Source organism: Sylvia atricapilla, chromosome 1, assembly GCF_009819655.1.
Source record: "Sylvia atricapilla isolate bSylAtr1 chromosome 1, bSylAtr1.pri, whole genome shotgun sequence".
Lineage (NCBI taxonomy): Eukaryota > Metazoa > Chordata > Aves > Passeriformes > Sylviidae > Sylvia > Sylvia atricapilla.
The window spans coordinates 39,150,908-39,169,558 of record NC_089140.1 but is presented as its reverse complement, the minus strand read 5'-3'; the positions used below and the strand labels follow the sequence as shown (position 1 = coordinate 39,169,558).

The window sequence follows — 18,651 nt, the reverse complement described above, 5'->3', positions numbered from 1 at the left end:
ACTACATACAATGTGGAATGTATAATGTAATGGACATCAGCTTACTTTCATAAATATTTTAGCACAAAATTACACTTTTTCAACTACACTTTTTGTGTAGCTGAAAAACAGAAATCAAGAGCTGTAATTGGTCATTTAATTAAGTGGTCGTATCTGAGTACGTTCATGGAGTAGAGAGATGCACATAGTTCCACAAATAGTCAAGTTTTAGGCCCTTTAAATCTGAGTCCAGAAAATCCACAGCGAAAGAAAAGGTTTTTATTAGATAGTAAATAAACTAGAAACAGCAAATAACTTCAGACAGGTGGGAAGTTTGTACATATAAAGTATAGAAATACTTAAAGATCATACATACAGCTGTCTTACTGTTAAAATAATTGTACACAAAGTAGTATTACAATAAATATTTTGCTTGCTAAAAGCAGTAGTGAAGCTGATATAAATAGATCATTGTTTTGAAAGCCTGTAGGGTACTTCTGTTTATGTTATGGTCTACAACTATGAGAGCAAGTAAATCTCCAATGAATTGAAATAGGACTTTGTGTGTAGTATCTCAAGGGGATTATTAATTTAAAGTGTCACACAGTAAGTGTGAAGTATTTGACATGAACTGGTAGTGCATGATTTGGGCAGGTTGCATCTAGTGAAGTAATTCCACTCCTATCAAAATGTTATGGCACTTGAATTTGATTCATGCTCAAATCTACTTCTATGTTTGTTTTAAAAGGGATCTCTTTAAATGTGATGAGCAATCTCATTTCACTGCTTCACCTCTGCAGTCCACAGAAGCAGCTGCTTTTAGTCTCGTGAGAACTTTGTCCTACAATCCTGCATAACTAGCAATGCAACCACTCAGCATACACATATAAGCATTAGGGATAAAGCCAACATCAACAGTAAGCCAGTAACATGCCATGCAGCTAGCATAGTATGGGATGAGAATTAAATAAAATCCAACTTGGACAAAATAATTTCAAAGACTAAAGAAAATGGCTGGGGGGGGAGCATCAGCATTTCCTCATAAATCTGCTCCAGTGTGACACAGACTGAACATGTCTGACCATGCACATTCAAACTCAGTAACTGCCAAGAAGAAACTCCCTCTGTCTCTCTAATATATATGGAATTGGCTGCCTTCAAGTTAGATTGCTATCTTCTACTTGGCTCACGTTGCAAAAGGCACACTTCCCACACTAAGGACAGCCTATTTACTAAACAGCTGGAGTTAATGAGAACAAAGTACACTAATGTTTGGGACTTGCTCTGTTTCTGCTGAATACAGTATGGTCCTCTACCAATGCAAAAAGCTTTGAACAGATGCACTCTTGTTTTCTCTGAGCCTTGCAATAGTCACTGCAGCAGTTCACCATACATGATTTATTTTAAGGGGTCCTACATATGAATTTGAGAGTTTGAAAAAGACAGGGGGAAAAATATCACTGTTCTAGTCAGCAAGCCCAAAATTCTGAAGCACTAGGTATAACCCTGAAGGTGTTACCTTCCAGTTCTGCAAGAAACACTCTTGATCTTGCCAAAAGTAGAAGAAAACACAGTCTACAGCTCAGAGGTACACACAGCTGCAAGAAAACCAGGCTGGAACACATAACTTACTGTCCCTTCTAGGCAGATGCCATTATTTTCTATAATCCTTGTGCAGCACTTAGATATTATTTTTTAATAGGTTCCTTAGAAACTGGCGGAGTAAAATTATGCTAAATAAGCAATATTTACTAGAATAGTAAATATTTACTAGAATTCTTCTGATCCTTCCCTTGAGGCATAATTGAACATAACAATTGACTCCTCAGAAGCGTCTGCTCCATTTCCAGTCCCTTTACTCCTTAGGAAAACCACTTTGCAAAACAAAAATGCTTTAAGTTATTGCTTTTCCTTTAAAATGATTCTCTGATTTGTCGGCTAGCTCCACTAATCCCTCCTTTTGAGACTTTACATTCTTAATAATTCAAGGAGTGGAACAGGCACGACTAGGTAGGTCCTTTGCATTTCACACAGCAGAATAAAGATCAGTGATTGAGAAGTTGTGTGTGCTGAAGCATTTTTCTAAGCATGTCAAAAATCTGATCATAGTATTTATGGAGATATATATATATAAATCTACAAGTATACATATATATATATTTATTTTTTTTGGTGCAAAGTGTCTAAAACTGTACATATTTTTTGTGCTGATACCTAAAATTGCATGGATTTTGAGCTTTGTACACGCACCAGTTAGACTGAGGGAGTAGATGCTAAATTTTGGCCACAGCATTTTTTGCAAAACGGTGAATAGGATTGTAGTACACAGGGTTGTGTACTGTGTGACCCTGTATAAGGCCACGGTGATGCTGAAATGCAAGATAAATAGCTGTGAGCTGTCCGAGTTAAAGAACTCCTCGGGCCGCTTCCCAGAGCCCAGAAGAGGGCAGTGAATTGTGAACACTCTCCTGCCCGGAGCCCCGGGACTTCCACCCTGCTGCTACCGCCGCAGGTCCCAGCGGTGGCGATTCCAGGGATCGGTTAGGGCTGGCGGAAAGAGGGCCGGTGCCCGCCATACCCCTGAACACCTGTCCCACCTACCGCATCGCCTCTTCTCCGCCCGCGCCTCGCGGCATCATCCACCTGAAACACCAGGGAAACGGGACAGCCGTCTCTGCCAGTCCCCAAACATATTCCCGTGTGAGATCGTGGGAAAGAGAGACGTCTCTCTGCGGGTCGTCGCAGAGCGGGAAGGTGGGCAAAGGGAGCCAGTCTCTAACCCGGCTTCGCCGCAATTCCCATCCCTATCTCTATCCCGATCCCGATCCAACCGCTCCGCCTCTCTTCGCGCCGCCCCCCGAGCGTGCGGCAGCGCCCCCGTGCGGGTCATTCCCGCCCTGTTGCCACCCTCGGTGACGTCACACGCGGTCGCTCCTTCTGGCTTCTCGGATAGGGCGGCGCCCCGCTCAGCCTTCCCGCCTCCAGCGCGCGATTGGCGGGCCGGCCCGTGATTGGCGGGCAGAAGGCGCGGGGGGAGAAGAGGCCCGGGCCGGCTGCGTGGGGAGAAGCGGCCGCGGCGCGGACGCCGAGCGGGGCCGGCGCGGTTATTTATTGTCTACGCGCGGTGTCCCGGCGGCGGCAGCGGTTCAGGGGCTGTGCCGGGAGAGGAGGGGGAGGAGGCGACGGCGGGGGAGCGGCACCGGGCACCGGGACGCAGGGTGGAAAGAGGAGGGGAAGAAGGAGGGGGCCGGGCTAGCACCGGGTGTGCGTGTGTGCGGGGGGCGCGGAGCCGGGGGGGGATCTGCGCGGGAACGCGCGCGCGCGCGAGGGGCGGGAAGGGAGGGAGGGAGTGAACGAGGGAGGGAGGGGACGAGGGAGGAGGGAGGGAGGGGGAGTTTTTTTTTATTATTAATCTGTTTTCCGGGCCTTTGTGGCTGCGGGGGGGACGGCCCGGGGGTGAGGAGGAGGGCGGGAGGCAGCAGCGCTACGGCGGCGATAGCGGTGGCTGTTGTTGCCGCCGCGGCCGCCGCGAGGCGAAGGGACCGGCCCGTCGTCCCTTTAAACTAGCGAGAGCCGCAGGCCCGGCCGAGCCCTCTGTCCCCCTCGCTGCCTCCCCGCCGGCGGAAGGGGCGCTTTGTGCGGGCCCCTCGGCCGCCCTTCCTCGGTGCCGGGGCGCCGGTGAGGGCGGGAGAGGCGCGAAGGGCGGGCGCGGAGCGGCCCCAGGCGCGGTGTCGGTGCCGGCCCTCCCGGCCGCCTCCGAGCGCCCTCGCCTCGGCTGAGGAGAGACGGGCAGAAAATGGCAAAGTCTGGAGGAGGAGGAGGAGGAGGCGGCGGCGGCGGCAGCGGGGGACTGACTTGGGTGGTAAGTTGTGGGGCTGCATTTTGTTGTTCGTGCGTTTTGCTACTCGTGTTTTATTAATATTTCTGTTTGCGTCGCTTGTGTGTGTGGAAAGAGCGCGGGTTGGCTTTGAAAGGAGGGAGGAAGCCGAGGGCTGGCGTGGAAAGCGAAGCGCTGTAGAGCCGCCGCTCGGTGGAGGGCTCCGGGGAAGGAGGAGGAAGCCTGGGCTTGGAGTTGATGTTACAGGAGGGGAGCTTTTATCCCTGTGGGGGCTTCTCGGGGTGCTGGGAGCCGTAGGGAAGAGAGCAAACAGGTGGGAAGCTCCTGGGGGGAGCGGGTGGATCATCAGGGCTGTCCTGAAGTCGCTGTCCTCCAGAGTGAGATATGGTCTGTCTGTCGTCCCGCCAGAGTTGCAGGTATTGCCTCTTGTTCCTAGAGCAAAGCCGCTGTGGGCTAGCAGAGGGTCTCTTGTGTTGATCCCGTTTTCTTTTCCAACTGTGTGAAAGGACAATACTTGAAGTTCCTAAGTTTCAGAGACAGGAAGCAGGAGCTGTGGGCTCGCTATTCCATCTTGGCATTCAACTTCATCATCTTCCAAAAGTTGTAACTCTGCAACAGACCCAAGAAGGGGGTGTTGTACTGCCTTTCATGGGTTGGTCGGAAGTATTAAGATTAGAGAGGGTGCTGGTGATGACTGACTGTAGAATTGGTGAATCCTTTTCAGCCTCCTTATAGTTCTTTGAGAGTACAAGTCCTGGCTCCCGGTGCAGAGATGCTCCCCTCGTCAGTAGTAAGAGTGGATGCTCTCAGGTTTTGGTGAGACCTGAGAAGAAGGAGGAGCAAAGGTGACCTGAAGGGGTCTGGTTCAGCCAATCAGTAACTCCTCTGACTTTCTCTTGCTCGGCAGAGAGGGGTAACTTCTTCAATGTTTAAGCAGGAGACACTACATCTTGGTGGATAGGTGGTGAGCTATCTTTAGTCAGACACATGTGCTTTACAGAGGTGAGAATTTTTAGCAAGTCTTATTAAATAGAATGATAGCAAACTGTTCTTCTGTCCCTCTACATCTTGGAGCTGTTGAAAAAGAAGTATTATTGGAGTGAACAAATCCTGTGTGTTCTGATGGTGGACTATTTCCATGGCTCTAATTACTGCATTTAATGTTGTTAATTCTCTTTAATTTTAAGAAGCTGGCAGCGTGGAAAGGTATATTAAAAAAAATGTGTAAGTTTCTGGGTGTGCCATTTGAAATCAGACAGTTTAGACATGTGAACATGTCTAAGTTGAGAAGCTAAAATTATTCTCCTTTCTTTCCACAATACTTTGCAATCTTTATCAACTGTGGTCTTTGGGTGGCTCTTCAGAATTAAGATTTTACCATCTAGGTTCGACCAAGTAATTGAAAGTTTTACAGCTCGTACAGAAAACTGCAGAATGAAGTGTGAAAATTACTGAATAGGCATTTTTATTGAATCATATTCTTAAATGTAATGGGGTTGAAATTATGGTGAGTCAACAATTTCATACAACTGGAAATGATCAAACTTTTCATTCTCTAAAAGCAGTAAAAGTTAAAAGTGTTTTGTCAACTCAGAGTAGTTGTAGGGAAATAATCGGATTTTAGTTAAAACTGTGCTCATTTATTTTTTCAGAAAACAGTAGAACATTCTTTCTTTCTCTCATGTGCATTTTAAGTGGTGAAGGTAGAATTTCTGAGCCAGCTCCTAAAACCAGACCTGTTTCGTGTCAACTATAGAACACTGGTGTACCAAAGAACAATATTGTTGTAGCACTGAATTGGATGGGGCCATGGCTAGTGTGCCAGGCTGAAAAAAATGTTGGTTTAGGTGGTGGTTCATTTGTAGATAATCATATGCTGTCCTTGAGAAGGGCAAGAGGTACTGAGGTAGGGACAGAATAGTTTCAGCTGTCTGGCTTTAATCTGCTTGCCATATATCTGCTGGATATGCAACCACTTGCAGTTTGGTTGTAGGTCGTTTTGAAACCACCTTGATTTCTTTAGAATTCTTACTAGTGTGTTGAAACCACTAGGATGCTTCTCTGTCTGAGTAATGTATTCTCTGTAGTTTGTGGTTTCTTAATAAGACCACGAGTTAAACAATTATAGGGTAACAGAAGAAAGTCTGGCCCTAAAGATGAGGAAACATTTAAAACTTAGTGGGGTGTTAATTTATGTTTCAAACTAGCAGATCCTGTGTACATAACCTAGTTGCTCACATTTTAGTAGAGTTTTGTGTGTAACTTCAGCTTTGGGTGTGATTCAAAGAGCATCTTTGTAAGTAGGAAAGAATTACGTGCAGTTGTGAAAAAGGAAAGGTACTTCCCATAATACAAAATTTACCCTAGAGTGAATTTCATTATAAGACATCTTACAAGCATCAGGTGATATCTACTTTTACTTTTAAAAGCAAGAGGAATTAAATGTTGATGGAAACAAACAGCAGGTCATCTGTGTTTCCAGCCATAACAGGACTTGAAGGACTATAACTAGTTAGGCACAATTACCAGTGATGGGAACACATGAGAGTATAATAACTGAAAATGTTTATTGAGAAAATTATTTGGCGTTAGTTAACTGAAGACAAACCAAGTTAACCTCTGATTTATAAAATGTACTTGCTTTGTTTTTAATAGCGCCTTTTTTTTTTCTTTGGCCTGCTTGATGATTTTCCGAAATCAACTTGCAGCCCTGTGCTCTGATAGTTGGTAGAAGGTGGAGTTTTGACAGAGTGATAAAAATTACTTTTGGTGTGTGATCTCCAAGCTCCACTCACAAAAGTGCTAAATTGTATCAAGAGTTAGTTGCAAAAGCATGGATTTGTAACTAGGAGAGTTTGCATTGGTGAAACATGACGGCATTTTCTAATGCTAGAAAAACTTACTGTGAGCAAAAGAAATAATTCTTCAGCCTCTGTGTGTGTTTAGGAACTACAGACAATGAATTGTAATGGCACAGTAATAGCACTTTTTTTTTTTGTAAATATACCCTTTATAGTGAAGGTAATGTAACACTGGCAAGTAACTTTGTTACTTTGGCAAGTAACACTTTGAAGTGCATTGGTTCTAATACAATGGGAATGCCCAGAAAACTGAGTATTTCAAACGAGGAACATTTGATCACTTATTCTGTCAGCGTTTTCAAGACTTTCTCCTCCATGCTAAAAGCTATATGAGGCTGATAAATGGAAAGTGAGAGTGCTGATAATAATTTAGGACTTTGCACACTACTTCCACTTTCCTGTCCTTGGTGAAAGGGACAGGTTTTGCCTCTAGGAAATGCTAGCTTAAAATGAATATATGCTGACTGTTCATGTATGTGACTTCTCTTTTAGAAAAATATCATTGTTTGCTCCTTAGATGGAGTAGAATGGAAATAATATGTATTATTAGTAGATGGAAATACTGCATTTATTTGAGTTATACTTGTTTGAATGTATACAGTAGCTGTATATTGGTAAATGAAAAGAACCAGCCTTTCAAATAATCTGAATTCAGATATAAGCATCTTTCAGAGGATTCGGAGTTTACCTTATAAATAACTTTTAACTTAATACTGTATTTTTTTTTAATATAGAGCGCATGTCATTAATAAGATAGTAGTCTCTCTATATATGTATTAAGTACCAACAAATAAGGTCCATCCTAGTCCTATTAAAGGGAACTTGTGTTTCTTATATTGCTTCATTTGAACTCAACTACTTTTACCTTTAGTAAAGGGATTACTTTCAGTTTGATTTGACTTTTAATATGTTCTGAGAGAATTAAAGCAAGTCTTCCTGTTGAACAATGTCTGATAACTTCTGGTGACACACCATAATTCACTAGCTACAGCTTCTGCACTGGATGGTTTCTGACTTTATGGGTAGGCTTTTTGCATCTGAGATCTGAACTGGATCTCTGCTGCCCCAAGGATCTGCCCATTACTGCTACACTGCTTTGGTCATTCCTCTGATTTGGCAGCAGGGACTCTTGGATGGGAGCAACACAGGTGTTCCCTTCTTGTGCCAATATAGTGCTGGAGGGAGAGTGCTGGGCTATGACAGTGTACCCAAGAGTTGCATTGTGTTACTGCTCTGTCACGGGTCTGTTTCTATAAGCTATCAGGGTTCTGCCTGCTTGAAGCACTAACAGTTGGCATATCTGGTCATTAATATGACCAAATTCTAATGAAATCTTCTGTTTTTAGAAATAAGCATCCTGTCTTAGAGATGAACCACGGGTAAATAATCCTTTATCCTTTTTATTACTGCTCATTACTATATTAATTTCAAAGGAGGAGTAGGTGGTTGAAGCTCCTACTCCTTAGCCCTTCAGACCTCTTTTGTTTCCTCTCCAGACCCAGGTTAAAGCTCAGAATTAGCTTTCTGTTCTTTCCATTTCTTTATTTGGATCAGGCCTTCTGGTTCTCCGCTGGTTGCAGCTGGGCTAGGACGCAGTTGTCACATATGTGACACTTGTTACATGTGCTGTTAGTTTGTCTTATCTTTTCTGTGCTGCACTGTGGTGTGGGCAGAGCAGGAGGGGTGTGGGGGGAAAAGTCTTGTTTTGTTGCCAAGCCTTGTTTTGCCTCTTGCTTTATATGAGTGTCTGTCTTTTGCTGTTGTGGTGACCAGAGAACCAGGAGGGTTTTTGTCCTGTGTGTCCTTACCCTCACTCCCCCTCCTTTTTTTCAGTTATACAATGAAAGGGAAGTCAGATCTGAAATACTTTCCCCAATGTATTAATATTTATTTTTATAAACAGAGTGTGTTTTGTGGGCTTTGAGCTATACAGTTATATCCAACAGCTGAGGGGAAGCAGCATTCCCTCCTAGTCTTATTGTATTTCTGATTCTGCTGCCCTTAAGGAAGCAGTGCTGTAAAGAGATGTCATGAGTCTCCTGGATATTCTAGCACCAGAGGGAAATATTTGTGGCTCACTTGGGTGAGTCAGACACAATAGCTCTGAAGAGGGATTCCTCAGATGTTTTGGTTTGCCTTCCAAAAAAACAAGTGGTTGCTTCTTACCCTCCATGCCACCATTCATTAAATACTTTTGTTGTCCAGTCTTCTCCTTGTCAGAGTGCTGAATAATGCAGGATCAAAGAAGTGATAGAGGTGATATCAAGTGGAGGCTTGGTACTGGAACAGGATTGGGGCCACATCTTTGACAGCAGCTAAGCCAGTCCCACAGCTCAGTATGTGCATCTGCACCCTCTGTATTCTGAGCTGGGAGGAAACCTTGTTCTGGCATGGGTGAAAGAGTGATGAATGCATAGGAATGGGGAGCTAAATTGTAACCAAGTCTAGGAAGGAATTGATATCTCAGGGATTGGGGAGGAATTGATTTGAGAAGGTCTGTGGGCGATTACTTTAGGTGTTCAGTGGGGGAAGATGTACGTTCGAACACGTGGCCCCTGTTAATGTTTGACCTGTGAGATTTGTGTGTGTGTACATTTAAGTTCTAAGATGCCTGTGCTGTATTAAACAGTAAGTAAGGAATCACTTTATTTGGACAGATAAAGTAACCTTTCCAAATAAAAGAACATATTGGTAGTCTAAAACAGACAGCTTAAGTCTGAAAAAATTACTGATTAAATTTAGTATTTCCTTTGCATTGACTTTATTTTTCCAGAAGTAGGTTTTTACCTTGCCTGTAAACTCTCTTGTGTGTCTGTGTGCAAAGGCAGCTTGCAAATGCATGTTTATGTTTCAATTAATGAAAAGCAGCAGTGTGATTCATAGCTGATGGATGGGAGCGATTGCCTCCCTGGGAGTGACATATATATATATATATATATAATAGATTATATATAGTAAACTTAAGAATGAAAACTGTTACAGAAAACTTAATTTTCCTCATTTGAAACAGTAAATTTCTTGCAAGCCACCCACAGTGAAAATGTTATTATGCATTAAATGGGTGCTTTGAATGTTTTCAAAAGCAGATTGAGCAAAAAAAATTACTTAGTTCTAAATGTGTATAACTGTGAAGATGCCTCTTTTGAAAATTGCATGCTTGGAAACATAGTGGTGTCTTCTCAAGTACTTTTACTGGAACATAGGTATTTTGGAAGAATGTCTTTCAGATAATATAATATTCCAGATTTAAAGTAAATTCTAAATCAAGGTATATAAAATGTTATTACATAACTTTGAAAATAAATACTGAATTTTTAAGTATGTTTTAAGTTCTAGCAATAAAAACAAGTTGTCAAGATCAAACACCAAATATTTATTTGTGTTGCAAATATAGAAGAAAACTGTTCCTCATAAGTGAAGTGATTAACCAGCTTGTAGTAATTTTTATTCAAAAGTATTTCCTAGCTGTTATCTGCAGGTATTTCAGTAGAGTACTCAAAAATTTGGTGTGAAAAGCAGAAAAATATTCCTCCCCTCCTTGACAAGTGAGCATCAGATCTGCTGTTTTTAAAGTTTCATTGTGATTGCAAATGCTTTTACTCCTATGGCCTACGTCCTTTTAAGTTATGTTTTGAAGTGAGTTGTTGACTTATTCTATGATATCAGCTGATCTAGTTTCATTTAATAAAGCTATTTTAATATCCTGTCTGCGTCTCAGTGTAACTCCAATTTGCATAGAAATACAGTTTGCCACTGAAAGTAAAGTACTGCTTCTATTTTTTTTGTGACAGTGATAATTCTGTGTATTTGTTACACTGTGCACATCTAGAAGTTCTAGTAGTTTTTTTCAGCAAGTAAGAAAAAAGGGTGTTAGCCAAGTTAGTGTAAAATCTGCTTGAGCTAGAACATGTTTGAAAGGTTCAGACCTAAACATCAGACCTATATTTTCCTTTGGATGCAATTTAAATAAGCTACCTTAAAGGGAAAAAAATAATAAAAAAGGATTAAAATGTTTAATCTACGTTTTTTTCCTGATTTGTGAAGTAGAATTGCAGTTGAGATATTAAATAGTCCTCCTCTCATGAACACCAGGTCTTGATTTCTTTTGCTCCTTTTTAGTGAATGAGTGGGCCTAGTTAGTCTTGGGCTTCCCGTTTCTTCTTCAGACTGTAGATATTTGTAAGAAGAGCAAACGTATGAAAAACTGGGCAAATGTCTACCTTCGTGAGGTGCTAAAAACTCACACCATCTTTCTCAATCTGTGAAGGAATCTTTAAGGAGAGAACAAGAAATAATATTTTCTTGTCATGACAAAATAGAGGAGCCATAAGATAACACTGAGAAGTTATTTTCCTAAAGAAGGTGAGATAAAGTAGAGGAAAAAATAATTTAAAAAATTCTTGCAACCAGGTAACTTGGTATGTAATGTTTCCATAAGAGCTGTTAGAATTCTAGCATCATCCCCTAAGCTGGGCATCTTTACTTATGGGATATGGATAGTGTGAGCTTCACTGGAGATAATTCCAGCTGTGTAATCCATGGTAGCTCTGGGCTATTTGGAGTTTTTAAGGACAATAGTGTAGTAGTGTGTGAGCATTTCAGTCCTGTGTTTATTCCATGTGTGCCATGATATAAATGTACAAGAATGGCAAATTAGACTCTGTCTTAGTCCAGCTAAGGTAGAGAGTTCTGCTGTCTGAAGTCATTCAGGCTGTTACCCCATACATCAGCACACAGTTTTTTGTTGGCTGAGGCTGTGTTTTTTGTCATACTCTGTTCAGTGATCCTAACCTAGTGTAACACTGTTGTGTTACAGCATCACCATGAAAATTTTGAGGTGTCATGTCACAATCTTGGAGTAAAGGGAGGCAAGTTGCTTGGAGGTGAGCAGTTGCAAGAAGTGAGGCGTTTTTTTTTTTTTTTTTTGTATTAAGTAGATCCAGAAGAGAGTTTTTCTTGAAGTCTCAAATAGGAGACTGTAAAAGCACATGAGGAATTGGCTGGGGGCAGAGGGAGAAGTTCCATACTGGTTTGCTGGTGGAGACTGAGGCAGATGGTCCAGATCCTTGAGAGTTAACAAAGCTAAAGTTACACCATGTTAACATGCCCTTCCTATTAGTTAAGTCTTTCAGAATATGCCATGTAGACTTTCTTCTTTGCCACTTGAGAGATAAACATACATGCCAGGTATGTGGGTGATGAAATTAAGAAACAATTTTAAAATTATTCTCAAAATGTATTTGAAGTTATTTTATGAGTCTTTTATAGGGTACCTTTTATCAAGAAGTTGATTCTTCTGCCTGCCAAGACACAATTCTTAAATAGCAAATTAAAGGGTAGAATTTTGATGACTTCAAGATCGTCAGCACTTTTAATGAACAGTTCTGAAAGGCTTTTCCTAATGACTTCTGTAGGAATGTTGTTGTGGGAGGATGAGTGGCTGAGGAAGAGAAGGGAGTTTTGGAACGGCGTTAAGGCTTTATTGACTTTATTGATGCATCTGTTTTCCTCCTTCTGAATTGCTGTCAATGTCTGGAACACCAACCCTCTGTTCCTTTCTCATGCAATTTACTACAGGATTGAGACTAGAATTTGTAGTATATTTATGAGGCTTATAAAACATTTCAAGGCTTGTAAAGTCTCCAGAGGAGGAGTAGATGTTGCATAGTAGGAGCTGAGCAATTAAGCTCAAGTAACTTTTTTTTAAGGAACACTGGATGCATATTTATTTTAATATGGCAGGAAAAAAATAGATTTTTAAACTAAAGAATACCAGAAAATGTGGCTGTGTTACTATAGGTGCTTCTAATTATAAACAAGTAGTTTTTAGTTTAGGACCAAATGTAGTATGGGGTGGGAATGTGTAGAGTTTGTTCAATGTTTGGGACAATTTTTTAATAGGAAAAAAAAACCTCATTAATTTTCATTTATGTTGTGCCCTAGGTGCTATTGCTTTTTTGTGGAAGGCTCCAGAAAGCAGACTTTCAATATTTTCTACTGATCACATTACATTCCTTTTTAGGGCACCATGTGTATTAAAAGTATGAAAAAGCCCATGTATCACAGTCAAGGTGTTTTAATATGTCGGTGCAAGGTAGGCAGGCAAATAACATAAAGATATGTTATTATAAACAGATTTCATATACTGATAGCTGCTACATTCGTGAGTTTAGGAATTTGCTTCTCTCGTTCAGCAGAGGATTGCTTCCCACTGAAGAGTGCAGTTGGATAAGTAACTTCTGATTGATATTTGGGCTCTCCTCTATTATTAATGTGGTGTGGTCACATTAGTAGTCCTGAATCTGACCATAAAAGTCTGGGTTTGGGGTGCTCTGTAGAATAAAATCTTCATGTGTGCCAGTTAACATGAGCTCAAGAAGTACCCTGTTGGATTTGTTCTCGCCATGTGCTGTCTGGCAGCATGAATGTCTTGAATGTTGCCTTATTCCTACTCAAAGTTTTTTCTAAAGTTTGTTTGTTAATAATGAAGGTAGGTCAGCAGGGAAAAAATACCTTACAGTGTGATATGGGTTCAAGCTGGCCATAGAACCCAGAGCATGAAAGAAAATATCACAGTGTTACTTGACATGTGATACTTGACATACAGCCTGTATGGGTTTCAAAGATTTTGTTGTGCAGAAACAAAAATCTATCAGGTTGTGGCAAGTAATCTTTGCAATTGGGAAAAGGAAATGTAATGAGAGTCTGGAATACTTTCACAGTGCTCAAACTAGTGATACAGTAAAGCATTAGAAAAAGGTCAGGGATGTGGGAAACACTGAGGTATAAAGAGGTGCAGCCAGATACTGCTAATCTGAAGTTCAGATCTCAGAACCTCTAATTTTATGATTTCTTGGATAGTGGAGGGCTTGTGTGTGAGCTGGTTGGTGAAACAGTGGACCAAACAGATTTGGTCATTCTATCATCAAACATCTTCAGCCAGTGGTTCCAAAGACCACTGTTACCAGAATCTGTTTGAAAACAGTCATAAAAGATGTATTAAAGGAATTTGTTAGTGTTATATTTTTTATGTTAGGGTATTTTTTCCCTTGTTTGTTTCTGAATTTTAGCTGGAAATAACTGATTCTTAGAAGATTAGTCTGTTACCAGATCGTCCATGGATGTACTTTTTGATACCGCATGAGCAGTAAAAAATTCAGTATTGGAATAGAACTTGTCAGTGGATAGACAACTAAAAAATTTCAGACCCACAGAACAATTTAGCAATAAAATTCAATGTAATTGTCATCATGCAAGGGCAGATGGTAGGCACCTGCTTTTAAAGAACATAGTAAGGATCAAGATCTGAATGTATTGCTGGTTGTGTACAAGCCTGTGCCAAACAAAGCGTTAACTGTTGCTGTACTAACTTAATATGACTGAAAATGAATTAATAGTTAAAACAATATACATAAATTTCTGGTCAGACGTAATTACTGGGAGCATACATATTTGCACAAAGGTGTTATTTTTCAAAAAGAATGGAGAAAGCAAATCCCTAAATTTTTATTTAACTCTGGTGTGCCTCTATGTTGAGTATTAGTGTTCCTAAAATAAAAATGATGCTACTTTTATGGTGTTTAGGTATTTACTAGGAAGATAAAGCTCTGTAATTCCAAGAGTGTCATTCCATCATGGGGCTAAGCAATCTAGCAATACCAGTTGAAAAGTGGAGTTTTTTTAAACCATATCCTTCTAGCTGTATGTTTCTGGTCTCTTCCTTACCACTAAGTTTTCTGATTCTTTAGCAAGCTTGTTCAGAAAAGTGAGCTGGTGGAGAACTAATTTTTTTTCTGCTTGATGAAGAATGGGGAAAGGATATGTTTGCTCCCTGAACCAGATTGTTGTGAGGTGGGCTCGATTCCACTATAAGGAATGGAGGAGGGAGGAAAGAAGGAATTTTGCCCTTTTGGGAGCATTTAATACTTTTGGTTTTCTATAACAGGGAAATCTGACCATTCTGAAGTCATTCCATAACTGGATCATCATCACTAAACTCTATGTAATGTGGTGCTTTCAAAGTCCAGAGCAAAATGTCAGAATCAGGAGATTAAAAAAAAAAAAAAAAAAGGAATTTAAAATGGACAAATGGATTAGTCTCACTGGTGAGACTAGTTCTGGGTGAATTTTCCATGAACTCCTTTCCATGATCAGCTTTGGGACGGATGTGATAGAGAGATTTAGTTCATGTCACTGATGGTATGCGACAATCTATGGAAATTTGCTGTGGTAAAAGGGAACTGTTACTTTTGTGTGTTTTCATCTTGGCAGGAGAGCCCAACCATTTGTTAAACACAGCAGGAGAGTGGTTTATTTTGAAACTCCCTCCAGTTTTGTTTTCATGGTGGGAGGTATTCTCAGCCAGAGCTGTCTTTGGAAAGATTGCAAAATGTTTAGGTAAAATTTTATTCCTTGTCTATTTTTCTAGGGCAAGAAGAAGCCATTAGGATCTGATATGACACACTACAGTCAAATGCATATCTGTAGAATTCCCTAGTAATTATCATATGGCACCTATACACTTTTTTTGGAGGTATAGCATATCTCCCTCAGAAGAGGTAGATTTGTTTTGAACTGTAATCCCTGGATTTCATTACTTAATTAACCTCCCAAGGTTTTACAGCTTAATTACACTCAAAATTTACTGTCTTGTCCCACTAAATGTGCTTATCCTACACTTTATTTAAGGAAATGTAGGGCACATGGCATGTACTTTGCTAAGTTGTTATGTCCCAGGGCTGCATTTGCCTGTTCAGGAGTATGTATCAGAAGTATTCATTATATGGAGTAGTTTTATGAGTTTAAGGCAGAAAAGACTAGCCAAAGGGAAGGAAACCTCTTGTTCACCTACATATTCTCTTCTAGGCTCCCTTGTGCTTGTCTGCCAATATAGAAAATGAGCCCTTTTCTTGTCACCTAATAAGGGTAAGAAGGAACAGGCAGACAAAAGAAAAATGGTTTGTTGATATTGTTGTATGGAGATATTTTGCAGTGGAGGAGAATATGACAGTGACCAATACAGAACTAAGTTTGTGTAAGTGGGGAGAGACATTAATATTAAACATTTTTCAGATTTTTAAACTTTCTATTGTGTGGAATTCATCTACTTAAGTTAGAGTAAAGGCTTCACTTAAAGTAAGGAGTCAAACCAAGGTTGTATATTCCAGCTATGGCAGGATTGAAACTGATGATGAAACTTGCCTTCTTTCTTGTAGCTTTACATGTTATTGTGTCTTTAGATAGGAATAACTTTTCTCTGGTGCTGCCAAACTCTCTAGATCTAGTGTGTATTAAGATTTAGCTGTATTAAGTACAGCTGTTTGCAGCATAAGTAACCAAACTCAGCACGGTGGCTCAAAACACAAAGAAAGATGACATGACCCAGTTTTCATTACAAAAAGGCAATAAAAATCTCTAACTTAATATGGAAGTCATACATGCCTTGTTATACACAGATATGTCAATGGGTGAGAACACAACATGAAAATAAAAAGGCAAAATGTGAAGAAAGAAGATACCAAAGTGAAATATGTGAGTTCACGGGTTGAAGGTAGACAGTAAAAGCCATGTTGCCAAACTGTCGTCTATCAGCAGCCACTTGGGTTCTGACTCTGGAGATCACCAAAGGAAGGAATGACTGCAGCTTCCACACAGTACTAGATAAATTCATGGCAACAACAGCTTTGGAAGGGAAGCTCTGCAGACATTGCAATCATCCCAGGGAAAGCAGTTGCCATGATAAGACCTGGCTGTGACAGCACGCACAATAGTCGTGATGTTGTAACCTGTGCAGCAGTTGCTGTCAACTGAGAACTGGGGTTTTTCTATCCAGTTGTCACTATGCTGTGTTTAAGAGCATGTACAAAGCAGGCACCATCAGAGGTCTCTGGTATGAAGTATGACTGCATGTCTTTGAAGAAGGATGAACAGTGCAGTAAGTTGTAGCTTTCCAAACTACTTAAGTATGGTAATCTTGCTGACTTACCCATATGTGTGTATTTGCTATCAGTCTGGAGTGTTAGAAAGTCCACAAGATTGGTAAGAATTTGTCAAGTCTTGAATGTCACAATACCATTGGGAAAGTCACACACTGTATCTAAAAAAAAAGAAAATAAAAATATAAAAAAATAAAAAAATTGCAACATTAAAATTGTAAAGGAGACCTTGAACATTGGGTAACCTGTAGACAAACAAGCAAAAAGCAGTCTTACTGTGAAGAAGACCTAAGCCCTTTGTGACATTTGGTTAATTCTCTTTAGGGGTTTTCTCATGCAACAACAGCTGGTGCTGTTTTGAGAAGTGTTATTGGAGCTTTAACAATATGAAGATCTTTCATACACGACAGAATACAAAAGGCATTCTTGAGACAATTCCAAAATATACAGCAGAGATTGTCAGTTAAACAGCACTGTGGTTAAGTGCTTGCCCAGTTTGAAGGGAAAAAAAAAAAAGCAGGGGAGGACTTTCCTGTTGCATTTATTTGTATTTTAAGTAATATAAATTCAGAAGTTGAAAACACTTGAATTTTATTTTGTTTTTTTTTTATTAAGGAGCACAAAATGTGCAGACTGTGGAGGATGTTTGTGTCCATAGATCTCTATCCTGTGTTTGGTGATGAAGATTTTCTCTTTTTTGTAATGAGTTCTAAGCATCACATGAACTCTAAAAATGTCCATTTGGGGTGGAGATAAAGAGATTCAGAATTGGTTTTCTGGGTACAGCACAGCCTAAAATTCTTGGCCTGGGGAAACTGCAGTTCTGTGGACTTCTGATCCTTGCAGAGCTGCATAATTACATTCATTTGTATAGCTGAATATTTTTTGTGTTTTATGTTTGTGTTTCAATAGCATGTTAAATAGGTTCTGAATGTTTATAACACAAGGGCACTTTGCATGCAGAATATGTATGATTCTTGAAGTATTGTATGAATAAAATCATACATCATGAATAAAATGTCCTTTATGACAATGAAATGAACGTTTAAGTTTGTGATGTCTTAATAAGATTAATAAGATTAAGGCTTTGATGTCTTAATAAAAACTATAGCATAAAGTTCCTTAAGACTGCTTTTTTCCTTTTTTAAATCACTGACCAGAAGGAAAATATGTTATGCTGGTCCTTTGTGTATTTGTCTCCCTTCTTAAATCACACATTATTGTGTACAGTGAGTGTGTTATAAACAGTAATGTACATAGGTGTCCCAGGGAGTACAGTGGCAGAAGATCCTTAAGAATGCTGGCCTACAGCAAACCTTTAGTGTCCCCAGGAAGGGACACTTCTACAGGGCTAACTGTTGTTAGGCAGCAGAGTTTGTTTAGGTGTGACCTCACTTGTCTATCAATGTGACAACAATTTGAAAGCAGCATCTCAACAGAAGATAGAGTTTTTGGTACATTTATTACTGATAAATTGGAAAGTATAAACTCCTATAAGCTGGAGTTCTGCTTTCACTGGAAAGCAGAAATGCATTTCCTAGCACTGTATTAAAGGCAATAGCTTGTAGAAATCCCAATATTCTATTCTGTAATAATTTTTCCCAATCTAGAGTTACTTGGTCACAATAAAATGGACTTTTGCTAATCTTCTGACTCTTACTCTACTTGTCCCGTAGCATTTTTGCTATCAGACATAGGAGAATTGTAGCCTAAATTTTTAGGCTAAGGTTTAAGTTCCCACTTTGTGTTAATGTGTTTGCCGAGTTGCGATGCGTGGTTAGATCCCAGTCCTCACACACTGGCTGAGTAGAAGCATTTTGGAGAGCAGTCTCAGAACAGTCCCGAGAATATAATACTGATATACATGTCAGCTAAAGAACTATCCTGGTTCTTTATAAGCCTATCACTTATAGGCTTCTCAGACTGTAAAAACTTCTTAAAGCCTAAGAAGTGGGAGCAAATGAAACAGTTCTGTTTGAACAAGGTTTTGATGGTCTGTGCACCTCTAATTCTTTTGCATTCTATATCAATTGCATCT

General features: G+C 40.2%; 1 protein-coding gene across 3 annotated transcripts in view; it reads left to right on the top strand.

Annotated features, from left to right (window-relative positions):
- Window positions 1-3,397: 3,397 nt before the first annotated feature.
- TOP2B (DNA topoisomerase II beta) overlaps window positions 3,398-18,651 on the top strand; it is a 65,844-nt gene continuing 50,590 nt past the window's right edge. For 2 of the 3 annotated variants that reach the window (XM_066319927.1, XM_066319936.1), the window contains exon 1: window positions 3,398-3,841. In XM_066319927.1, the coding sequence (XP_066176024.1) occupies window positions 3,776-3,841 (66 nt within the window). In that variant the 5' untranslated portion in view covers window positions 3,398-3,775. The remainder of the gene's footprint in view (window positions 3,842-18,651) is intronic. The other variant, XM_066319917.1, reaches the window with a different exon arrangement.